Genomic DNA, 20,218 nt, shown 5'->3' on the forward strand with positions numbered 1-20,218 from the left:
TTCAAGTTTGGTTCAGACTTAAACAATGCTACACCTAAGTAACTCAGTATATCATACGCAACTGCCTACTTTAACTTCCTTTTCTTGGTATACATAATTTCCACACAATTTAGACACAGCATGCTCTGCACACTTCACTGTAAAATTAGTGTAGAAATACTATAATCCAAGCAAAATCTTTGGGTTTTTTAATCTAGTCATACCAGCACATATTCTAAAATAGATTGTGGTTCTTTTAGTCTGTTAAGACTATTCTAATTACCTAATATTAAAGGCTTCTGCATCTACATTGCACTCTGTGAGGAGGACCCGGATATTGTTTAGACGGCCATGCATCACTGCTAGATGAAGAGCTGAAAAGTAAAAGAGAAGCTTCAAGAATCTGAAGTCGTTAGTGTCAGCAAGAATTACAGCCTGACAAAACCAAGCCCTCCCACTTCCCCCCACGTTCCCTCTCCAAAACTCCTTCCACCAGCTTTGATTTCTTGGACTTTCATTCTTCTTCACCTCTGAAGAATGAGCCCATTCTGTGGGCTATCTCTACCACTAGAAGATATCATTAACAGACCTACTGAAGTGTTTACGTCTACTTGTAGAACTTCAGAAGTTTACCATTATTTCCATTTTCATCTACAGCTGCAAAGTCTACTCCATTCTCCAGAAGGACTGAACAAATTGTGGGCAAATCTTGCTGTGCTGCCAAGTGAAGAGCAGTCTGACGATGCTTAGTCAGTTCATTCACCTGGGCACCTGCAAGCAGCTGTCAAGATGCAGAAGGAATATGTTCAAAGATGTTTTCAGGGCTATTAGCCAACAGTTTATTTCTGTGAATAAAGCACACAAGACTCCACTGCACAAAGATACTTCTAGGCCTCCAGCATATATAAAGTGCTACCATTACTGAGCTGCTGCAACTTGTGTTCATGTTCAAATCTGCAGAAAGTGCAAGGTAAGGTTCTTCCTTTAAAGTAAGCCACACTACCTAGTGATTGCTGCCAATCAAACGAGCTCATACAAAGGCTACTGATGCAGCCCAACTAACAGTACAAGCTAAGGGAACTTTATGCAAGTCTGAGTTCTGTTTCAGAAAAAGTGGTGTCACCTTCAGCTGACTTCTCCAGCCTAGAGGCAACGTGCATTAAGGAAGAATGTGCATTTTTAATTAGAGGAAAAACAACTCTCCAGTACATACCAGATTACGCACAATGATCTCCGAGCCAGCTTGTACAGCCAGATGGAGCGGTGTTAGTTTGGAGGCATCCTGGACCCGAGAGTTTACATTAGCCTGTACGCTTATCAGGAACAGCACACTCTCAATGTCTGAGTTCTGAACAGCTACATGTAGGAAATTCCGACCTTTATTATCCACCTGTGGCAGAAAGGGCATGCAAAATGAAATCCATTATTTCTGCAGAACAGCAAATTGCTATGCAGAAAGACATATTTTCACCAAGAGATACTGGCTCCCTCTACTTGAGGTGAACTGTAGAGCCTCGTTCCTTTCACTGCTGTACATTAGAGACTTTATTTGATAGTCACATCTATCAAATAAACTGAACTGAGAAATTACCAGCTGCAACTGCTCACTCTAGTCTGCTTCAGACTACTGTATTTCTACTTCATAACCTTGTAATTTCTTGATCACACACTGGAGAGTATTAGGACAGACAAAATATTAACAGCTGTTGTAGTAAGTACTGAGCAGCAGTTAATTATCAACTCAGTTAAATGAAACAAACTTCAGTCAATCTCACAGTTAACACCTGAGAAGGAAGCAACATGCAATCTTGACACACTGATGCAAAGCATATTTAGAACTGGCTGTAATGTAACCATGTTTTAGATATATTACAAGAGCTCACTAAGCACTCAAAACATTTTACTAGTAATTAAACTTACATAGAGTAGGAAGAAACTCCTGAACAGCTGCCTGAAGTGTCACACCAGAAGCCTGAAGATACAGTTGGAGGTTTTATAGTTCAGCAGTGCAGCATAATGTCTATTATTCAGTTATTTTAGGTCAGGGTTTCTATTTTGGATAGCTTTAGGAAAGCTAGGTAATAGATTATTTTCATACTAGTCCAGCACAAGACAAGAGTAGAGTTAAACTTTCTCCTTATACATACACACATATGCCTGTTCCTCAATTTAGTACTGACAAAATGAGCTAAGGTTTGATGAGACACTAACCCTTGATGTTCTTACTCACACATAGCACATACACACCTACAGTTTCCTAATAAATCCTGCTACAGAAAACTAGCACCTGGCAAACGTCATTGCATGTAAAGCCACAAAAGGATAAAGCAGAATTTGCTTGTGGAATACCTGTTACCACAGACTAGTGCAATAAGACAACCAGCATGCTTTGAATACTCCCAGCTTACCTGTTCAGCAGCTCCTGGTTCCCTCTTCAAAATTGCTTCAGCTGCTTTGTTATTTTTATATGTCATAGCACATGCAAAGGGAGTCATTCCTTGCCTGTCACGTACATTTAGCTTAATATCTGGATGTGAAATCATAAGCTGAATGATAACATTATGTTGGTTGCTAATGGCAACATGGATTGGAGTTCTTCCTTCTGCATCCTAGAAGGAAACCAGGAAGTCTGTTATACGAAGACTCAGGAATACGCAAATCCTTCCCTAACCCTGAAAAGTAGAGGAACTTTCCTCAGCCTTTGGCTGGGACACCAAACAGTTGCTGTGGGAGCTCAAATCCACAGTGTAAGTGAAGCAAATTGGTATTTGTTTCTCCAAATAGGTTGACCTCAATCCTGTGCTATATAGCCATTTAAGCAGCTCAGAGTAACACTTCCCATGTAGTCAAACGTTTTGGGGACAGAGATGAGCATTCAAGACTATAGCCAAGCATTCCAAGAGAATGCTTTCAAACTAATACCAGTTTGAAGTATTTGATGTTAATACTTTATAGTATTAACAATTTGTAGAATTTGATTTTTATCTGAAAGAACAATGTACAGACTACAGTAAACAAACCTGGAGTATCACTTCCATGGATTCAGCACTACAGGTATTTCCCTAGCTTGACTCTCAGGCACTAGTGCTAAGTTTTCTGGAAGCTAAACACTGGGAAGTTCCCTCATTGAAACTATAACAGCATCAGGCATATTTGTTATGCAAACAGTGTACTAAAGTGTAGCAAATTCAAATAAGGTGTTTAATCACTTGTCTGTATCAAGCAGCAGTTTTACAGCCTTGGCTGCTTTGTGACTATGTGTTCTGTCATTCATTTTGATATCACTTGCAATAGCATCATGACCTCAAAACATTACACATTAATTTCTTTTGTTGCTATTTGTCAAGCTTCTGTTTGAGAATTCCTGTGTAATCAAAAATGAAGTGTAACTCACAGTTACATCACCTCAGTTTACTCAGTAACAGAAGACACTTCCCAAACAAAGTACAGCATTCTGTAGTTTTACACTATGGCTGATCTAATTATTAATTGCAGCAGAATACAGCCCTGCTCCTGCCTTTCAATTCACACTAGGGACAGAAGAGTTGAATTCCAATCATTACATCAGAAAATGAACACTGCAAAATGTTTTCTGTATCATCATGTTCCTTCAGTATAGCTTCCTGAATTAATTCATTATACGGGCAGATAAGCACTAGATCTGGTAACAAGGGACAGGAAAGAAAGCAGAACTGCAGCCAATCATCACATTGGCTCAGTCATAATAGAAGGATGTCCTTTTTCCTATCAAGCAAAATACACAGCTTAGAAGGAAGATTGTTTTCACTACATTAGAGGCAAAGAATCAACTTCAAAGAAATTGTGCACAATTTCTCTACATACCTGAGCATTGACATTGGCACCAAACTCCAAAAGGCACTGGATCACCTCTTCTAGTCCCCAGCAGGCTGCCAAGTGTAGGGGTGTCTGTCCATCATGAGCTTCCTCTTCTCCTTCTCCATTCGGGCCTGGCTTTCTGGGACTATTCACATCACAACCACTAAAACAAACACAATACAGTCAATTTATTATGTTTAATGCAGATTTAAACTGTTCCAGATAAGGGTCAGAAAAAAGCTTGCAAGAGCTGATCCAGCAAGTGCTGATGCATTCTACGTAAGCACAAGTTCCTGGTTTTAGTTTGACTCTTGTCATCAAGAACATGATACTAATATAGGTAACAGAACGTGTCTTTAAGATTAGTCAGACTTCCATAAGTGCCATCCACCCACCAAAAGTCTAATGAAGCACATACCTGTTACTGCCTCAACATAGCATTGAGTTAATTTATGCCACAAAAATATGTACATGCACATTAGAAAGTTTGTATTTTAGAAGGGGGTCTGACCTGCGAATAAGAAAGCATGCTATTTGTTCACTGTTTTCATCAATAGCTCTATGAAGAAGAGTTTGCAAGCAGCCACTTGGTCCTGACCCCCAACAGGTTGAATCACAGCCATGCCTAACCTGGAAGGAGAAGCACAATGAAGCAATGAAGTTTTTTTTATGTCTCCAGCAGGCTCCTACTACTTTATACAGTCCTTGACTAATGCTTCTCAAACATTATCCCTTAGAGATAGAATCTGAGATACCTTATCTATTCTTGTGACAGTCATTGTATTTCAGAAAGCTACTTTAATGTCTTCTGGACACATATTTTATTGGTCCATTATGTAATACTTAATTAGGTAGTGTTTACTAACAAGTCAGATATTCATTCATATACTCTGAATAGAGAGGTCTTAAGCCAGTCTGGGTAACAGTTACCTCACTTTCAGCATGACAAACACCTAAAGCAAGTCGGGTAGCAACAGCAGACACTGCCTTTGGAAGTCTGGCCCATTTACTTGCTTTCCTATGCATTCAGCTAAACAGAGTAGGTTCCCCCTCCCCCCAGGAACTGTATTTCTATTATTTGTATTCTTCTACTACATAACTACTTACTCTAGCAATATGGCACTTAAGACTTGTTCCACTCCACTTTACAAACTATTTACAAAGTTTATACATATATAGTTTCAGTGCTGATTCCATAAAGATTCTTATCCAGTACAGCACAAATGGTCAAGTACAGTTACAAGATGTATTTCTGAGCTCATCAGCACAGCTTTTAAATAGCTGTGTCTAATAGACAATAACTGGATATCAAAGACAAAGCTTTCAAGTAACTCCCTTACAAAGGAGACATAAAGAGGTCTACTTATGCGTCCTAAGAAATCTCCTGCTGGATCACCTATGCCTGAAAGTAAGTAAATATAAGCCTTTAAAGGCCTTCTTGATGTAACTTTATGATGCAATAAAAACAGCGCATACTCTAAAGCATATATATGGGTGTTCAATTTTATTCAGGAAGCCTATCATTACACAAGTCTGGCATGCTACAGACTGATGTTTTTAGTAGATCCTTACTCCTTCCAGAATCAGGAATCCAGATAGCATATTCTACACTTTTATTACAGTGGCTGCAAGGTATTTGGCTATGCAGACTACAGTGTTTATACAAGATTTCCCAAGAAAAATGAACTTCTGGTGAAGAAAAACCTCTAGAAGTTAGATAGTGATATAGAACTACTCTGTTCTTTTCATGCACTGAGTTTGTTTTTGCTGATGAGCCCTTTGTTGCTAGCAAGATGCACAAAAGTGAGACTAAATTAAGTCAACTGACAGTCTTACCAGAGTTGATGCAATGTCTTCCAGGTTATTTTCTAAGGCAAGCCATAAAGGAGGATTTCCTTTCTCATCTGGCACAGACATGTCTGCTCCCCTGGTACAAATAGCATCAACCACAAGAGGGAGCTGGTTTTTTATAGCTAGCTGTAAGGCAGTCTCTCCATCCTGTGTTCTGTAATAGGTACAGTTTGAAGTGTGTTACTACTGCATTATAAAGTTAGGCCTCATGTTACAGTAGTTTATTAGCAAAGCCAAGAATTATCTCCTCATGTGTGTATTTTTGCTGTGGTAAGACTGTATCTCTACAGCCAAGCAAATGCACCATATTAGTTTTTCATCACAGGTATGTAGTTTACCTTTCTCCCCCACCCCACCCCCCACTTTAGTAGCAAGTGATTGATTTCTGAAGTTTGAAAAGCATGTTAGTGTTCTTAGCTTAGAGATGCTGTCATTTCCTTAAGTGTAGCCATTATTTGAACAGAGTTCCTTCAGAGCAAGCCTACTGCCACAGAAGTGAACAGCTTTGTCTGCACTGTGGTAACACTTCAAGCAACAGTCAGAAATACCAACTATTAAAAAACCCTGCAGTTAGAACAGCAGTATTAGGCAGTTTGTACCCATGACATTCATTACAGTATAGCTCACCAAATTTCAAAGACAGCCTGTCAGTCACGTAAGCAGATAAATGTTTTGTTCAGTCTAATATCAACTTGTCTAGGAGATAGTCAGGAGGCAAGTTCTATCAGAATCTTGTTGCTGGAGCTACATCTAATTAGTTTAGATGGTAGAAAACATGGAGCTACATCTGATTAAGAAAACATGCAGCTCCAACAAGCTGGCAAATAGACAAGACTACAGAAGTTCAGTACCATATCTCTAGGACTTGAGAGTCTGTTAGAGCAGATTCTGTTCTACCCAGAATTAAGTGGCACCTCCCTCTGCAGTCTCAAGAGGAGGTACTGACCAATGGAGCTATCTGTAGGTCCAAGTTCACATAGGTAATTCCTCAGCCATAATAGTGCCACAAAAAGCACCAAATGCATAACTATGCACAAATCATGATTTGAAAACAACTTCAAGCCATTATATAAAGGCAATCATCACTACCCGCTCCTAAATACATATCCAGTTGAGTTGTGTTTCAGTTCTTACCTGACATTTATATCTGCCTGATGTTCCAGCAGAAAGAGTGCACTCTTACTGTCTTGTCTCTGTATTGCTGTATGTAGTAGAGTCTGTCCGTCTGACATTGTGTCATTGATGGACGCCCCAGATCCAAGCAGCTGAGCCGCTATTGTGTGCATGCCTAGAGAGTTAAAGCTCATTAGTATTCTACCTTCAGTTCTATAAAAGACACACTGAAGATCAAAAGATTAATAAAGCTTCAGCCTTTCAATTTTCAGTAGTTACAGTAAGAGATGCACTGAATCAATGGTAGAGCCTATTAAACTTTATGTACACAAGCTAAACCAACTCGGGACTCTACCCAGCTTCAATATTCATTTACAGACTTACTGAATATTGATTACTGAGTCCTTTTAGTTTTGCTTAAAGACAGAAGATGTGGTCTGGTATACAGCAGAGCTTTCCCATTAGTTCTGCCAACCTAAATGTAGAGTCCTCCTTAACCATACCTACCCTAATCCTTTGTATCACTTTAGACTTTTCTCCAAAAAACATATTAACTTTGGTCTTACATTCATAAGCTATTCCCTTGAATGTATTAGAAGTATAGCTTAGTTCCTCCTCCTTTATCTTGGAAGCAGATAAGGGCAACGGTAGAGAGAAAGCTACATTTTGGTTTCCTTTCACTGGAAAGGAAAGCAAAAAGTGTGGACAGTAAAGATGTTTGTTACATATGGATGACACCTAGCACTCATGTACAGAGCAACATCACTAAGCATTCTGCCTCATCTCTTAAGTCCAGAGTATGAGTAGTCATCCCCCATACAGCTGCTATTTCCAGCTCAGTAGGACCATACTTAAATTAATTCACTAGTGACCACACCACCTCTTTTCTTTTGACAGTGTCCTGATACTGTTCAAAAGTCACTTGGCTGCAGACAAAAATATCTAGTTTTCCCCAAACCACTCCCTTCCACATCAGATAAGAAAGCATCTTCTTAATCAGTATTTCAAGATCCATTCCCCTTAATAGCTTCTTAAAGTAGCTCACCTTCCCTTTGTAAAGGCCAGCATTACTGTATTAACTAGCATCTAAAACAGAGTTAACCATGAACAGACAACATGGTGATCTGATATGAAAACCACCAGGGAGTTCACAGTGGAACAACTCCACAGAACTGCAAGTACAGTTGTGGGCAAGAGGCTCCAGGCTACCTGCTAATGAACAAAGGAAGCTGTAGGGCTAGAAATCTATCAGTAAGTCAGATGTGAACACTCAGTATGAGAAGCTGAAGAATCATCTAAAACTCTCCTTGACAGCTTCTCACTAGCAGCACAAGCCAGGACATGAACACACACCTGCTGATTTGTCTTTTAAAAAAAAAAAAATTCAAAAATCTTATCCACATCATAGCTCCCTGTCCTGGTTTAACCCCAGCCAGCAACTAAGCACCACACAGCCACTCACTCCCCCTGCCCTGGGTGGGATGTGGGAGAGAATCAGAAGAATAAAAGTGAGAACACTCGTGGGTTGAGATAAGAACAGTTTACTAATTGAAATAAAGTAATAGAGTAATAATAATATACAAAGCAAGTGATGCATGATGCAGTTGCCCACCACCCACCAACCGATGCCCAGCCAGTCCCCGAGCAGCAATTGCTGCCCCCGAGCCAACTCCCCACAGCTTATACACTGAGCATGACGTCATATGGTATGGAACAGCCCTTTGGCCAGTTTGGGTCAAGTATCCCGGCTGTGCCCCCTCCCAGCTTCTTGCTGGTAGGGTAATGAGAAGCTGAAAAGTCCTTGACTAGCATAAGCACTGCTTAGCAACACCTGAAACATCAGTGTGTTATCAGCATTATTCTCATATATTCACATATCTTTGTAAATTCTCATCTTGTTTTGAAGGCACATACCTGTCCAAAGAGCCAATCCCAGCACAGTCTGATCTCTTGAGTCCTTTAGACTGAAGTCAGGAATAATTTGCAAGTTGTTGGTAGCATGAAGAGCATTAGCTAGAAAAACAGCATAAGGAATTAGAGCATTCTTGTACTTGACATGCAGTCACACATTGAAAGCTGCAGGAGTAGCAATGTCACGTTTTGAAGTGGGCTGTTCCTTTAGCAGTTAGTTTGAAATATCTGAGCACAGTACCCTCGGTTTCCCAGATGTGATATTGCTTAGGATTCAGGTAGTATTGCCACTACCACCTAATTTTAATACTTAAACTAAAAAAAAATTTCAACTTTCTAGCTAAGATACTTAACCTACCCCCTTTCTACCTCCATTTCCAAATAGAGTGGCATATAAAGTTCTAAGAATGAAGAGTGGAGGCTGTACTGCAAGGTGGTGGCAGCATCCCTCCTTCTCAGCTCCCTGGGATGGAGGATATTCTCCCCAATTCATCTACTCCCTCTAAATGCCACTTATGGTAGGAGACAAAAATAGGCCTTGCTTCAGCTGTCAAACTCCTATCCTGCTGCTAGAAAGGAGAAGCTGAACGAGTAGCATTTAATAAACGGTCATATGCCAGTATTTCAGTACTCAAATCTCAACTCTACTACAATACTAGCATTACCCTGTACAAAATCTTCTTACTGAAAGAGTTGAGGGAGGAAGAAGTCTCACCACAGAAAGATGCCTTTATCCATATTTGATTCCAGCATTTACCCGAACCAAATGCTTTGACGGGAAAAAACAGTGGGATCTCAGTTGCACAGCTAGAACACAACCTGGGGCTAAGTGTTCAAGTCTATTATCTACAGTGGAGAATTTAGCAAGATTTATGGGCAAATTAATTTTGCTAGTCTTAACAAGCAGGTGATTTGAGTTTAAGACTACGTTTAGACAGTCTTATTAATTGCTCTACTTAAACAATATTTACAGGAAGACATGCTTTATTAGTAGCTTGTCAAAACACAGTTTAGATGCCATCTTGACACACTGATCCACTACAGCATCAATACAGTCTGAACCAGAAAAAAAAAACTACCTTTTTGTTCCAGGATGACTGACACCACATCTGGGTGATTGTAAGCAATAGCCATGTGAAGGGGAGTTTGCAGATAAACATTCTCTGCTGCTGGAGAAGATGCATCCTTCTGACCAAGCACTGCTTCTGCTGTCTGGATGTTTGGATTGGCTCCTTGTTGAAGAAGTTCTGCTGTCAGGTTTGCTAGGCCATGCCTACAGGCTGTATGCAGTGGTGTTTCTCCCTTTCATAAACAGAGTACTAGGTTAAGAGCTTGAGACGTGAAACCCAGAAGAGAAGTAGCTTTTAAATTACTATGCCCACAAGAATTGTTATGAAGATCTTGTTCTCCTAGTAGCTGAAGCTCCTTAGGACTTTCAAACTACAGAAGTTAGCCTATATTAAGGACTTTATTACAACAGGCACCGAAGGAAGTGTTAAAAGCATGTTAACAACAGGTGATGCTGTGAGAAGAGTGCCATGAGAATGCAACAGTTGTCTGATCGCTAATAAACATCTGAAAACATGCAAAAGGCTCAGCAGACATTCCAACTTGCTTTAAGCTACGGTTAGCAACGAGAGATCTCTGCTTCTGATGAGAAATAAAGAAAACTTTCAGACTACAGGCTAAGTTTTTGCTTTTACCCATTTGTTTTGGTGGTTGACTTTTGCTCCATGAGTTGCTAGGAAGAGAGAAGCTGCCTCATTTCCTGCACCAGCTGCCCTCTGAAGCAAGCAGTTTCCTAAAGAAAAACCATGAAGACTGTTAGAGTGCTATTCCAACCACATTTTGATACTAACAAGTGTGCCAGCACCTTCCCCACTACCTTACAGCATTAAAATTTGAAGCCAACAAGGAAAATCCTACCTACTAGTAGTCCCCTTGCAATGCTGGGCTGTCACATGCACTACCATTTAGCAATTACACATTTTGAAACTGCAAAGAGGATGTTAGGACTGGGCAAGGAGTCCAGATTTTCTGTCACTTCCTGCCAGTCAAGCTCAGCTTGGGACCTGTCAGTGTTTCAACTCTGGGTAAAGCTACTACCACCCACCATTTATTATGCAGCAAATGCTGTTTAAACCTCGCTCAGCTCCTCAGAGTGCAGTTAGCATTAAGCAATTAACTTACAAGCCTTCCACTGTCACAGAAATACAAACCTCTTTTTTACCTGTTACTGTGTCTGGAGCATCTGTATTGCTGCCTCGTTGGATCAGCCTTGCTGCAAAACTGTTCTCATCAAATGAGGTTCCATTTACAACAGGGGCATCCTCAAAAGGGTTTACAGACTGATCAGACGATACAGTGATATACTGAACTGCAAGCCACAGAGCTGTGCTTCCTTCATGATCCTTCAGCTCCAAGTCTAGTCTAAAAATAAGAGTTATGTTCCCCAATTTATACCTTAAGAAGTGGTCCCCAATGCAGCTTAAGTTTCAAGTGTCTGAACAGCTGTACTAGTTTATCTAATACCTCAATGACAACTTTTGCTTGCCAAGAAGCCTACTGTAGTGCCAGTTACTTCAGATAATTTGTGACTACTCCGACACAAGCAAGACACCTCTTAGTGACTACTAGATTTAAGCTCATTGCTCCTAGAAGTGTAGCCCTGGTAGATTTGGGCTCCCACTAAACGTAACGAAGAGGCAAATCGTCTTGTATTTGGCTATACAACTGTATACAAGAACTGCAGATTCAACTACAAAGAAATGAGTCAAATGAAGTATTCTGCTTCATCACCTTAAGAAGTCACCTGTATTAGCTTTAAGCAGCACCCAAATTGATCTCAAGAACGTATTCAGACATTTTAAGAGTCTTATGACTCCTTTTGGCTCCACTACAAATGAACTTACCGCTTCATTATTTCACCTAGCCCCCTTTGAAAAAAAAAAAAAAAACCAAGAGGCAGTTTGATTCCTCTTTACAGTAGGGGAGAAACTTTACTTGGCTTCTGGCATTGTTCTGGCATCTTAAGTTATGCCAAGCCTTTACACTTTTACATCCCAAGCCTATTGCTAGCCTTATAATGAGGCAAAAAGGTATAGAAGAGTTGTTAGACCAGTTTTCATACCTTCACTGTACAAGGTAACCTCAATGTATTTTACATTTAGGTGAGACTTACTGTTTGCACTGGAGAAGCTGACTGAATACAGGTTCATTCCTGACCACAATTGACACATGTAATGGGGTCCTGCAATTGGAGCAACATACAGTTACATTAGTAATAAGTGAGATGCTTAAGATTTTGTCCACGGTCACCAACATGTCCTACAGATTTATGGGGTGAACTTTTGTCTCTGCTTTTAGGAGAAGGGCACAAGCACATCTTGAAAGAAAGAACAATCTACTCTTTTAGTGGACATGATTCCAATTAATTCAGTAGTAAGCAACTCTTTACACTAATGTAAGAGCTAACCTTCAAGGAAAAAAGCAGAAGAGCTTGACCTATCAGAACTGAGTAGCTGATATACTCCAAATCTTCTATATCATTTTATGTACTTGTTTGCCAGCCCAACCTAACCTGTAAAGCAGTTTACAGGCCCTACACTTCAGATAAACACACTGCAGATACTGGCTCTTTGAGATAATTTCAGTTTCACGGACAACTTCAAAGAGAAGTACCTTTCAGGCATACTATTTGTCATCTTAGTTTGCTTGCTTTACTGTCCAGTGATTCAATAAAGCCAAGTTAATTGTGCACCATGTGTTCCAACACAATCAACTCACCTCAGCCTTCTATAGCTAGGCTTAGTCATGACAGGGTACTACTCAGCCTGTGCAGCTTTCCACTCTGAGTGCTACCCACAGGTCTCAAACCGGATTAATGAATTCACCTTTCCTGCTTCCACTATCACCTGTGCTTTGCTGACAGACCTGAGCAGGCTCTTAATGGGCTGCATCTAATCACTACAGTATTATCTGTTAAACTGGCAACAGGCTTTCCTTCACCCATTATTTACCTTCCTTTGTTGTCTTGCATATTTGGATTGGCTCCTGCCTGTAAGAGGGACTCTGCTATCTGTGCCATCTCTGCCATGACATCTGGCAAATGCTTCTTGGGGCTGTATGATGCCACAAGGTGCAGAGGAGTCTCCTGGTCTCCCAGTGTAGCAGCATTCACACGGGCACCATTTTTAATGAGAAAGTTTGCAGCAAATTTATCTCCTTTTGTGAAACAAAATAAGGTTATTTATGGATATACTGGAACACTATATACTTTATACAAGTCCAGAAAATGGGTACACATGATTTCCCTCTATACCATACAGTCATTCCAATACAACTGTCCACTCTTAGAATGCCTTAGCAATAGATAACTTCAAGAACACTTCATTGCAAAGTCAGGATTAAAATATTTCATAACAACCCCGTGGAAAAAGTGTTTTGCCCAGAGGTTACGTGCAACCCAAATTCATACACTAGTTTACTTGCCATGGTGATAGTGAGTTTGCTAGTTCCTCTATCAAGACAAATCCATTGCTGTTTTAATGCACAACTGGACAAATTGTGAGACTAAACATACAAGTAGTTTTTGAAGAAAAGGTATTACTCCAGGGCATCAGTCAAAAGTGTGTAGTTCAAGTTAGTCATCATCTGTTCAGTACTGCTACATAAACAAGCAAAGCCACAGCCTTTGCTCTTGAAAGTTTAAGCCCCATTATATATAGGGTAAGGGCTTCCACAGTTAGGACCCACCATATACAGCATTCCTAAGAACTCCCTCTTGAGAGCTTCTCAGAAGTCAGAACTTAGGCCCACTTCAGTACATGAAACCTTGGACTTGAAACACCAAGATGCAGAGAATGACTTCAGGGTAATACTAATTCCCCTGACTCCAGAGACTACTTTGAATAGACATATTCACAAGTTGCTTGTCCTGAATGCAAGACTGGAGAACAAAGACAACTGTTCACCTGTATAAGTAATATAATTGCTGCATTATCTCTGCCAGCAAAAACCAAAATCCCATTTTCTGATTCTCATATCTGACATTCCCCCACTCTCCAGTTATCATAAGAAATAAGAATAATCATGTGGATGTGGCAAGTTCAGACAATTTGCTTTAGCTCCATTTCCAGAATGTGTGATTGTTAACAGCGATTAATTCACTGAAGCTTTGGTTACTGAGAAGCAAGCATTCACTCTCAGAGCTCTAGCTTAGACTGAAAGCAGACATTAGAACTAGAGGACAAATCCTAGTATTAAGTATGAAGAACAGCCTGCTGCAATCTTTCTAGTGCTTTGTAGGGCTGCAGCCATCATAACACTGACCTACACCTAGAAGGTCTCCTACTTCTGCTGCTGAGGTTTCATTCACAGGATCAGACACCAGCATTACCCTGTTTAGATACGTAGGAGATTAAAGGAAGAAGACGGGAGCTGCATTTTGAGCTCACAAAGCTTAAACTACTTTTAAGAGTCCAAAAGAGCTTGCTGTTAAAAATAAGCTTATACTTTTAATTTGTAGCACTACAATACCCATGAGGTCCAGTCACAAGTAAGGTTCCTGTTGTGCTTGGCTTTCTGGAACAGAGCTGCCAAAGATATCATTGCAGACAACTAGTAGCATGAGGCACTCACTACAGATTTTCTACCAGACTTTGGCCATAGGCCAAGATGCTGCTGCTCCAAAGCTTTCAGAGTACTGTGGCCACAGCAACCAGGTCCTATTGTGCTCCAGGTCTCATAAGATGCATTTTCCACTTTAGAGTGGAGAACAGCTCAAGATAATCATGTAGTTGTACTCAGACTCCACTCTGATAACTATGCTGCTATTCACCAGAGCTTTGAAGATATTCAGACGGCACAGAAACACTGCTGCCTGCTCCTCATCTTCCTCCAGCCAGTTTTTCCTCCCCTAAAACAGCTATCCAGTAACAAGGACCCTTGCTGTTAACTGTAATCGTAAAGAAGCATATGCGGCATTCAACCCTGGTCTAGAAAAAGGCTTCATCGTTATTTGTGACTAGACTGTCATGCTCAATTCAACTATTTGTCAGAAGGACACTGTGTTGTCAAATTAGAATATTCTCAGTATCTCCCTACATTTCTTCCTTTAGCAGACAATACTCTACTAGATTGCTTCCGGATGTCATGGAATATAAGTTTAGCTCACCAGCCAGCAGGCTATCTTTCAGATCCCAAATAAGAGTTGTTTTTAAGTTTAAAAAAAGAAATAGGACAAAGTTCATCCTTGACTACAGTTTTCCAGTTGAAGTGTCAACTACAAAGTGACACAGGAATAGACTTTGGAATATATATTCCACACTGTGAACAACTGCAAGTTAACAAGGCTTCATATCCTATTTACTTACCTCTTTGGATGGCTTTATGTAATAGACTCCAGCCTTTCTTGTCTGCCCTATCTACATCAGCCTTGTGGTTGACCAGTGTAGTTGCAATACTCTCCAGTCTTTGGGCAAGGGCTAGATCCAAAGCAAGATCTCCATTGTGATCCAATTCATTGAGCTTCCCAGGAAGCTACAACACAAATTCAGTCAATTGACATTAGTTAGAGGTATGCTCACCAGCCCAATATAATATTTTAACAGCCTCTTCCAACTGCCGCAATGTTAGACCTTAAGCAAAATGCTAGTGTTGCATTTAGGTAAGTGCATCTTACACAAGAAAACAATCAGACTAGCATCACCACATGCAAGTCCACCCAGAAGGCCGTTCAATGAGAAAACAGGATTTCTGTTTGCAAGCCTTGTTTAACTCACAGGAAGCATGACTAGTACGCTCTTAGAAGATGCTGCCTATATAGGCATATTCAACATAGTACTAGGAAGAATTATTCAATTATTCCTTTAAGATACCTTGAATCCCAATTGGATTAGCACCTAAGGGTGCTAAGTACTACTACAGTCCCAGCTTCCAACTAGGACTTGAGGCCTCTTAAAGGACTAGTTGAATAATTCATAATAATTAATACTTGAATGCTGCTTCTGTCCCCCTTGTTGGGGGACTACTTATTTGCTAGTTTTTTTAGAGTGTTCATCCAAAAAGAACAAATACCTGTTACTTCAAACATTCAACAGAAGAGGAAAAGCGTTTGTTCAAAAGAAATGATGCTTACTGAACTGCCATAAAGCAGCAAAGTTGACTATTATACCATTCAACTTTAAATGTGCATAGCAGTATCAAGTATTGGATTTTATTAGATACAATCTGTTGCACGCAAGATGTTTTCAGAAGTGATTCATAACACTTGTAATTATGTCTTTATGGAGCCTTTACTGCTAGAACTCCATTACATACATAGAAGTAGCTATGGCAATGATAAACATGTAAATAAGAATTAGTGACAAAAATCAGTAACAAGGTTCAGACCGGTAATTAGAAACTAGTTATTTGAAACGCTAAATTCTAGAAGACAGATCAAGTCAGTCTCACTATACCTGTGAATCCATTTCAATAAGATACAAAAAGACTACATCTTCTCTCTCAACTTTAATAGCCTTATGCAAAGGATATTCTGTCTTCGACTTGAACATTTTATACAGTAACTGAGCACTCATGCTACTGAAGTCTTCTTTACGCAAGTCATCCTAGAAGCAATAAAAAAAGAAAAGGGTACACAGTTGTCCTATTTTATTTATTAACAAGGCATTGCACAACGTAATCATGAAGTTCACAAAACAAGTTCAGTTAAAAGCTCCATTTTGATAACATCACAACAAGCAGGAATAATCCAAGCTAGCCTTTTAAGACTAGGAAGAAACACTCAGGAAGTTTTACATCTTAAATTTTAGTTTCAAGATCAGTTAGTGAAATTTTTCTTTCCTTTTGTCTACAGACACAGAAAACTAGCATTTTACCAGACATTACAGTAGATTATCATCTAGTCTCTAAACTAATTTTCTATTTGGACTTAAATCACAGATCAGATTTTTCTGACAAAAAGGCCTACAACTATTGAAGATTGACAACTCCACAGAAAACTTTGAAAAACTCTGAATAAAAGTAAACAGAAACTTAAAAGTATAAAGACCTTATGTTTGAGTTAGGGCTCATTTGACCAAACAGAAACAACCTCATTTCCAGATAAAACCCAGTATAAAAAGTTGGGAGCCAGAAGCAGGAAAAAGTTAAAATGGCTGACCTGCAGGTTCAGACACAAGAATCTTTTTTATATATTCACATATCAAAGCACTTCCCTCTGCTTTGGCATTAGCCAAACAAAGAAATATCCAGATCTGGATGATGCATTTTAGATTTAGAATAACCTAAATCCTCACATACTAGTCTGCTGTTGACAAGTCTTATTTTAAAGGCTAATCCATTACACAGTTAACCTCAAAACAACAGATCAGAGCACATGGAACTTCCAAGTCAGTTGCAAGACTCCTTGCCCCTCCCTCCATTACTGAAGATAAACTCTTCCCTGGACTATTTTTAGAAGTAAAAGCAGGCCTGGGATTTGTGAGCCCTATAGATAGAGACCAACTGTGGATGAACTTCTAAACAGTTCAAAGTCCAGATTTGATAAACAACCCTCTTTGGTTTGGGTCATGTTTAGGAAAGTAAGACGCTTTTTACAGGGCAGTATTTCCAATGAACAGAACAACCCTTCAGGCTGTAAGCTACTTCCCCCCCAGTCAAAACATTCACACCAAGACAGACAACAGACATAGAATCATAGAATCATTTAGGTTGGAAAAGACCTTTAAGATCATCCAGTCCAACCATTAACCTAACACTACCAAGTCCACCACTAAACCAATTAAGGGTAGAGTAGCAATTTCGTGTTTCCTGGCTTGGTGGCTGGATTATTTTTAATGAAAGTAAAAACTAGGAATCGTTAAGGTTGGAAAGGATCGCTAAGATCATCAGTCCAACCATCAACCCAACACCACCATGTCCACTAAACCATGTCCCAAAGTGCCACGTCAAGACAACAACAACAACAAAAAAATCTTACAGAAGGAGCCATTTAGCATGCTTTGTTTCAAATATAATTATGAATTAGTAAAGAATACCAAATAACACATAGCATCAAAAGCACATATTATAAAGATAACTGAGACAGATGGTGTCCTGGGAGAAGTCACTCCTGCCTCAGAAGCAGCCCCTTCACTCACACCAGGGGACAGGGCAGGCAGATTTGACAGCTTTTTACCAACACTGTTGCTCCTTGCAAACATATAAGGGTCAGCAGAATAGGTCACCTTAGTCACTGAAAGTTATAAGCAATCCCAACTGGAATGCTTGAATGCTAGCATACCAAGAGATACTCCTGAGGTTAGTCAGTACAGTAAGTTAAGCAAAATCCTACTGATTAAGTTCCTATCCTCTGCAAACATTTTTTTTCTCTTTCTTCCTCCTGACAGTACTTACCCAGTGACTAGCAATTATCTCAGCACAATAGTTCAGAAGAGTGCTAGCATTCAGCTCCTCAGCTGTCTGATAGAAACGAATGCAGTTCCTGACGTTAACTAGTGACATAACTCCTTTTTCACATCTGTCAAAATAGGAAAGCCAGTGTTCAGTAATCAGGAAACAGCTTTACTGTAATTACTCTCCCATGCTGTAACAGGGTCCCGTAGACTTGTTTTCTTCGATGCCAGGAGAAAGTGGTTTGGCCTTGCTTTACTATAAGGCTAAGCAGCATAAGCATACTTTAACCAGAAGCCCTGCTATTATGAAAACTGTCTTACAGAGTGCCATGTACTGCTACAGCCCCAGACACCCCTTGGGCAAAATATTATTGTATCAAAGCGTACTTTATTTTTTACTAAATTCAAGGCTTCGAAGTTTGTACAAAACTTGAAGAGGTTCCAATTTGTACATTCAGGCTTCTCACTAAGTCTAAATGGTTATTCAGAGCACTCCATAAATTCAAGATAACAACTTATTCCCTACTAGAATGGTGTAATCATTATCTCCTTAAAATGGCAAAGCATTGTACTGCTACATTAGCCTTCTTTTTATAAAGAACAGTTGCCACCAAGATGCACAGAAGAACAGCTATTCAAATTAAAAATTTTCCACCTGTGGTATTTTAATACTGCAAGCTACTTGCCATTGACTCTTCCTAGCATTCTCTTTAACAATTCCTTCCTTGCAACTCTCCAGAGCTTGTTACAAATACATTGATATCTACTTCCTCTTAATGCCAAATTAGGGTTATTAGTTTGACTGGGAGAGGAACTGGGAAGCAAACATAAAAGCTATGAGAAAAACTGCTACAGTTTAACTGTAGTGCAAGGCTTCACTTCCTGTGATCAACTGAATGTCATGCTGTATTACTGAAAACCTCAAGACTTTGAAAAAGCACAGTTTTATCCAATTGCCAGCAGCTACCATCTTATTTCTGTTCAAACAAGGCTGAAGAGTTCAAGAAGATTCACTGTATTTACCAAGACTCACCTTTCCCTAAGCAGGTGGAGCTGAAATTTATTAGCTAGTTTCATGAGCTCTGTCAAGAAGATATCATCTTCTCTTAGCTCAAGTTCATCTGTGTAGATCCACCGCAGCATTGCTGTGGTTACCTCTGGGTCAGCATCTGGTACAATGAGCAACAGGGATTAATACAATAGCCAAAAAAACAATCGCCTGTTCAAGTAGTTGCTATTCCTCTGACTGTTAAAGTCACAGCTACCATGAAAAAAAGATAGCCTCCTTGAAACTGCACTGCTTTAGTTCAATCAAAATGCCAAAACAGAGGTAAAACTGGTCAGAAGTTGAAACTAGTAACAATGCTGGTACCAAGCAGGAAAACCTTTTTTCCCTTGGAACACTGTGCAGAATGCAGGGAGCCCTGTAACATCTCCTACTTGCTACACAAATATTGCATATTTAGGGGGCAGTGATGGCCCTTTAAAGTCTTTGGTCCCTCACATACAGCTAAATCCACATCTACATTTGACAAGCACAAGTCCCCTTTTGGTTTAAGAATCCTCCCTCTTTTATATTATAGCCCTATGTTATGAACTCTTCTAAGAAAGGTACTCACACTTTGGTAATGACTACAGAGTACTTAAAACTGCTGGGAACCATTTCCAGGAAAGGTGCAAAAGAATCAGTTTAAGAAGCTGGTTAGATTCCAGGTGTTTACAACATTGATCACAAACCTGATGTTTTTATGCAGCAAGACAAATAGAAGCCTACACCAGAGGACATGAGATACACAAGCCCAATGGCCAGGGGCCTTTGTCACCTAGTCAGAAGTATAGTGATAATCCTACTTACAAGGAAGCAGAAAGAATTACTCAACAACATAAGATCAGACCAATTACAACAAAAATACCATTAATTTAGAAAAATAACTTTAGCCCCTTAAGCCGTTTTGTTTGTCTTTAAAATAAAAGCATGCACGTTTAAGACTGAAATACCCATCCTAAAATATCTCCTTTACATGGAGGGTTGTCCCAGATTATTTGCAGAGTACCAGACAGTACTTGGCACAGCATGTAGACTGCCTCCTAAGACACAGAAGGTTTTAGTAAGGCCTTGGCAGAGATCA

General features: G+C 39.7%; 1 protein-coding gene across 2 annotated transcripts in view; it reads right to left on the reverse strand.

The window, feature by feature from the left end:
* Positions 1–20,218, reverse strand: part of ANKFY1 (ankyrin repeat and FYVE domain containing 1) — a 33,653-nt gene that overhangs the window by 5,422 nt on the left and 8,013 nt on the right. For both annotated transcript variants that reach the window (XM_075720303.1, XM_075720304.1), the window contains 18 exons: positions 19,123–19,258; positions 18,091–18,214; positions 16,152–16,301; positions 15,066–15,231; positions 12,711–12,915; positions 11,873–11,941; positions 10,922–11,121; positions 10,395–10,492; positions 9,771–9,993; positions 8,695–8,793; positions 6,802–6,955; positions 5,653–5,821; positions 4,328–4,446; positions 3,823–3,979; positions 2,388–2,588; positions 1,193–1,369; positions 613–760; positions 263–353 (listed from right to left, as the gene is read on the reverse strand). In XM_075720303.1, the coding sequence (XP_075576418.1) occupies positions 263–353; positions 613–760; positions 1,193–1,369; positions 2,388–2,588; positions 3,823–3,979; positions 4,328–4,446; positions 5,653–5,821; positions 6,802–6,955; positions 8,695–8,793; positions 9,771–9,993; positions 10,395–10,492; positions 10,922–11,121; positions 11,873–11,941; positions 12,711–12,915; positions 15,066–15,231; positions 16,152–16,301; positions 18,091–18,214; positions 19,123–19,258 (2,686 nt within the window). The remainder of the gene's footprint in view (positions 1–262; positions 354–612; positions 761–1,192; positions 1,370–2,387; positions 2,589–3,822; positions 3,980–4,327; positions 4,447–5,652; positions 5,822–6,801; positions 6,956–8,694; positions 8,794–9,770; positions 9,994–10,394; positions 10,493–10,921; positions 11,122–11,872; positions 11,942–12,710; positions 12,916–15,065; positions 15,232–16,151; positions 16,302–18,090; positions 18,215–19,122; positions 19,259–20,218) is intronic.

The sequence above is a fragment of the Pelecanus crispus genome, chromosome 12 (assembly GCF_030463565.1).
Source record: "Pelecanus crispus isolate bPelCri1 chromosome 12, bPelCri1.pri, whole genome shotgun sequence".
NCBI lineage: Eukaryota > Metazoa > Chordata > Aves > Pelecaniformes > Pelecanidae > Pelecanus > Pelecanus crispus.